The sequence below is a fragment of the Etheostoma spectabile genome, chromosome 13 (genome assembly GCF_008692095.1).
Source record: "Etheostoma spectabile isolate EspeVRDwgs_2016 chromosome 13, UIUC_Espe_1.0, whole genome shotgun sequence".
Lineage (NCBI taxonomy): Eukaryota > Metazoa > Chordata > Actinopteri > Perciformes > Percidae > Etheostoma > Etheostoma spectabile.
Genome location: NC_045745.1, coordinates 13,433,864 through 13,439,449, shown reverse-complemented (window position 1 = coordinate 13,439,449; position 5,586 = coordinate 13,433,864). Strand labels below are relative to the sequence as shown.

Genomic DNA, 5,586 nt, shown 5'->3' with positions numbered 1-5,586 from the left:
AGCTGTTCAAAATCTGCACGGCTTTCTACGTAACTAGCCGAGACGAGGTGGCTAACTGTAGCACATGCTAGTGCTAGCATACTAGCTCATTCTCGATGGCAAAACACTGCTATAACACACACTAGTTCACCATAATCTAAAAAAAAAAAACTACTTCCATGTCCTTTTTTTGCAGGTATTCCACAAGTGCCCCTCGTTTAGAAGAAGTCTCCCAGCTAATCCCTCCTTGTACGGACCAAAGTAGGAAAAAGAGTTATCTAGCTGATGTTATCGTTACCTAGCTACTGCACATGTGCAACTCCCAAATACTGCAATACTATGTTTGATAGTATAGAAGTATTTGGGAGTCACACATGTGAGAGGTCTCACTCTGTAGCCAAAACAGAGACCTAAACATACAGGGTGAAAACAGGATCTGCAGCAACATGCGGTACAACAAAAATATTGTGTTGGTTGAAAATTAAACCATGTAAACCTATCCTGGTACAACCTCTGAATATAATTATGAAACAGAAAATGATCATAATATGGGGGCTTTATTGCTAGTGACAATCATGTACAGTAGGGCACAGTGATGAGCATGACTTGTATCTCCCACAATGAAATGGAAGTCACAATGGTTAACGGGATTAGGAATGTCTCACGGCACTGAATTGAATGGCAAACCATCAGTTGTCAAAATACTCTGAACTACAAATGTCAACTGTAGTGCTAATAAAAACAACAACAGGAGATTACCCAAGTTGCTGGGATTCGTCCTCTGGGCACCATGAATGTCTTTACAATTCTTTAAAACAATCAGCCCAACAGTTATATATAAAAAAAATTTAAAAAATCCCAAAATAAAAACTACTGTAAACCAAAAGCCCCTACTGGATCTATTCATATCACATAGCTCATCATCAGTTTATCCAAATCTATTTTAAAGTTCTTAAGAGGAGGTAAGGAGGTGGGAATTACAGTAACCATGGGTACAATTACACATCCATAAAACTAATGTTATTTTTACTGCTTATGTAAATATCAAAGTGTGAATGAAGCACAGAGTGGGTGTTATTTGGTGCCAACAACACAGTGCTTTAGATCCTGCAAGGCTTTTGAAGCGCGTCTTTTTTATGTTGTGGTTTTTGAAATGTTTTCATCGGGACAACATTTCATCAATCCGGGAAATGAAGTCCCTTGTCACTTGATATTTTCAAAGGACAAAGGATGAGTTCATGACTTAAACTCTTCCAGTTCACTACTCAGCAAGGTTTAATGAGATGTAGAAGCCTCCGAGTTGAAAGAAAAGTGTTCACTTTAATCAATTTGTTTGATTGACGGCTAAAATAGACTAAGGACAAAATTGAATATTGTCATTGATTTTTCCATTTTGACTTAGTAACATTTTCCCTTGTGCCGCCCACTTGCAAGAAATATATCTATTATTTTTACTGCACTTGGCAGCATCATGCTACAGTGTGTTTTTCTTTTTCAAACACATTGTTTCTTACCCTTTTTGTTTCACTTGTTCCTTCCCCTCTTAGTATTATAAAGAGTGAGCAGGATAAGAGTGTGTGTAGACAAGATGAGCATTCACATACTACATAACTCATTCAGGTGAATCAATGAGAAATAGGTTCTTTTATCCTTATACAAAACGTTTGAAAGTTATTTATGAAGGCACACTTGCATTTTTTAAATCAAGCCTGTACACTGTGTTGGGAATTTCTGTTAAATAAAGGCTCAAAAACAAAAGAGTGTCTTTTGTTCTCGTTTGTGAGCCTTTGTTAATACAGAAATTACCAACACATATACCAAAAATTCAAACAAAGAAAATGTTGACTCAGTTCACCAATTTTGTAAATGTCTATTGCTTCTGTGATGTCTATGCTGATTTTAATTGCAATTATCACATGTGACTGCAAAGAATGCCATAAGAAATCCCATTAATAATTTTCTATTAAACAATGAAAGCAGGCAGAAGTTTGGATTTCTTCTCTCCCCAGTGAGCCTTTTGGTGTGCCACTAATTTCCTTCTCCCTCTCTCTGTTCTCCCTGCTTTGTCTTTACAGCTACATTGGGGACCTTGGAATTCAGTTTGCAGTATGACCAGGAGAACAATGCACTTCACTGCACCATTAACAAAGCCAAGGTGAGCAGCCATGATGACAATAATAATGACGATAATTTGCAGCCTGCACGTGTACATTAAATATTTTTGCTTGGATAATTACATGCATTTGAAAGCGACATGTTGTATAGCCTCCTTGTGAATACAGTCTTCTTGCAAATCAAGTGTTATCATAAGTGTAACATAAAACAAGCCAATTGCTGCAACACGTTTATAGCAGTTGCTTTAAATTTAGCTAAACTGATTCTAGATATTGTGGCCATATTATTTGAGTTTTACTCGTTCATTGACTGTACAAACATCTGTCACTATAGCTTGTAACAAGGCGTTAATAGGTTGATTATTAGAATAAACAAAATGAGTTTTTCAATACGTTTTTAAATTGAATAGACGACTGTCAGACATGAATATTTTTGCAACAGCCTACACATACTGGCAAAAAGGCTGTGTAATAGCAACTTAACACGTCCCACAGTTCTCTCTGTGAGAGAGATATTGACATCTATTTTTATCACAAAGCATTTATTATTTCTAAACAAACAAATCAGTAGGTTTTATATTAACAATGACTCTACAGTGACTCGCTGGTGAATAAAGTTAAACATCTAATATTACTGGAATTGGTGGAGACCAAAACAGAGCTAAAAGGTGAAAGAAAGAGAAGCCTTTATTAAAAACAGGGTATTATCAGAGCAGACCTTTGTTTAATTTCCTCTGGGCTATTTTTTTTAGATATATTATGTGTGTATCACACTGTAGTTGGAGGACCATCTGTTTTGTAATCTGCTCATGATTAAGGTGTTAGTTTGCCGGTGCTGCTGTTAACTTCCTCCATGTTTAACAATTTTTCTGACAAATTCAGAGCATTTTTTAAATGATTTGCTTTAGCACAACAGCCTGCTCTACTATTGCCATGCTCAGTTTTCTAAGCTGGTTGAGTTTTTTTTTTGAACAAAAAACACTGTTCTTCTCATTAATTAATTCCATTCCAACCATGCGTCTTTCTTCCTCTTCGGATTGAGCTGCTGTCAATGAAACTCAACACTTCTTGCAGTTGTTTAAACTATTTAAACTGGAGCTTCCAGTAAACCCTTCTCACAACAGACAGTTTGAGTAGTCGCAGCAGGGAAAAAAACAAGTGTCTGCTACATTAAGGTGTCACAGCAAGCCATGTTACTGAGCCAGCATGCACAATAGGGCCCTCCAAGTTTAATATTAAATGGGCAAAATATAGAACTACGTATTTATGATATAAAAAGGTATTGTAACAAATTGTGTACATTTTAAAATAAAGCAATAATCTGTGAAATACTTCAAGAACTTAATGTCTGACGGCACTGAATTGAATGGCAAACCATCAGTTGTCAAAATACTCTGAACTACAAATGTCAACTGTAGTGCTAATAAAAACAACAACAGGAGATTACCCAAGTTGCTGGGATTCGTCCTCTGGGCACCATGAATGTCTTTACAATTCTTTAAAACAATCAGCCCAACAGATATAAAAAAAAAAAAAATCCCAAAATAAAAACTACTGTAAAACCAAAAGCCCCTACTGGATCTATTCATATCACATAGCTCATCATCAGTTTATCCAAATCTATTTTAAAGTTCTTAAGAGGTGGTAAGGAGGTGGGAATTACAGTAACCATGGGTACAATTACACATCCATAAAACTAATGTTATTTTTACTGCTTATGTAAATATCAAAGTGTACATTTTAAAATAAAGCAATAATTTGTGAAATACTTCAAGAACTTAAGAAAACAAAGTCATTTCTTATTTCAGGCAATCCTTTGCCCTATTTTTTTAAAAACTGAGTGGCCCCATCATTTATTTGTATATTTCAAACAATGCCTTCATGTGATTTATTTCAAATGTATTTATTGCATAATTTAACTGTTTTTAACTGTGTAAATATTGAACATGTTGAGGTTCAGTTGCACACCAAAATTAAATGCAAAATTATTAATGCTAATATCCCATATTTGTTGATTAAATTGCCATGCCAATACAGTTTTATGTAATTACCGTTTTGTTTTTTTCCCAGTTTTTCATTCACCTGCTATTTTTTATTGATTATTCATGTTTGTAAGAGCAGCACAGCTGAAGAGCTAAAAACAGTCTGTACTGCATCTCATGGGGCACTACATCAGAGTAGATTAATGGTATATCTGAATTACTGCTGCTTACAGGCTTCCTATGGACAACCAGATTAACATTGATGAATTATTCAATTCATAAATTTACATACACCAAATATTCAACATATTGGAGGTGGATTGCAATAACCAAACCCTATCTAATATTTAATCATTTTTGTGCAATATATTATAAATATGAGTCCAGGGATGTCATCCTCTCTGATCCCTGATCCTGTGTTTTTGTGATGAAGCGGTGTCTCTGACAGCCACGGCTGCCGTCAGCAGCTATAACTCTACTCTATAATGTGTCTCCCTGAATAGCTGGTAGGGAGGAAAGTGGGAATCAGAGGAGCCCGTCTTGGCAAGTGTGTTGGACAGCAGAGTGGGCATCAGGCCATCTTGATTTATGGTGGTTATTTTCTATACTGCTCTGCTTCTGGAATTTCCACTGCTGCCTAGCCAACCAGAGAAAATGCTTTTGCTCAAATATTGTAGACCCATTTCCGTGATTTAATTTGTTTGCTAAATCCCTTATTTCTAACCACAGCTTTTTTCTTTTGCCTTTATTGCCAAAGCTGCAGTAGCTTCAATAGCAACTGTGACTGCTTATTGGAGAATGGGACACAACATTTTTTGTATTGGTCCCTGCAGAGCTGGTTAGAGTGACAGTGTGCAAGTGGGATAGGGTCTGAAGCAGTGATAGTTCACATGTACAATGCTTATATTATCATTGTCCTGTTGGCATTTAGGCAGAAACGGACAAAAGGTCACCAGACAACATAACTTAAGCAAACAAAAGCGGTTAAAAGAGGGTACAAAAGGCCACTGAATTAAATGTCCATAGAATGAATAACATGTCAAATGTGGGGAATGCAGAGTGGCTTATTTCTATATACAATAGGGCAGTCAACAAATATTCTAAATTCAAATAAATATTTGATTGGGGAAAAAAAGAAGCAGATCTACTATCCACGGGTTCTTGCCTGGGCCGCTGCTCTAAACGTTCAGCTCCCAGGGACAAAGTCGGTTTACTTTCCGATTGAGCCAACCCAGTCATCGTCCAGAGAATTCACAGCGAGTGGGTGTGTTGATGACGTTTCTATCACGCAACTGCCGCAAAACCGGGGGGGAAAAAACAACTGAGGGTGAAGAAGAAGAAGGCAATTTGCACAAAGATGCCAAAGAAAATGTCAAACTGCAAGATTATGAGATTCGGAAACTTCTTTTATTTGGACAATATCCGGGTTGAGTTCTTTAGCTTGATCCACAGCGAGAAACCTTTGTACATCTTATACATTTTAATGTGTCCAAGGCACTTCCCCCCCCCCC

At 36.7% G+C, this 5,586-nt stretch overlaps 1 protein-coding gene across 2 annotated transcripts in view; it reads left to right on the top strand.

Annotated features, from left to right (window-relative positions):
* The window catches only part of doc2b (double C2-like domains, beta), a gene marked incomplete at its 3' end in the record, with an annotated part of 119,460 nt that overhangs the window by 53,514 nt on the left and 60,360 nt on the right, over positions 1 to 5,586 (top strand). For both annotated transcript variants that reach the window (XM_032534257.1, XM_032534256.1), the window contains 1 exon segment: positions 2,055 to 2,134. In XM_032534257.1, coding sequence (XP_032390148.1) covers positions 2,055 to 2,134 — 80 coding nt within the window.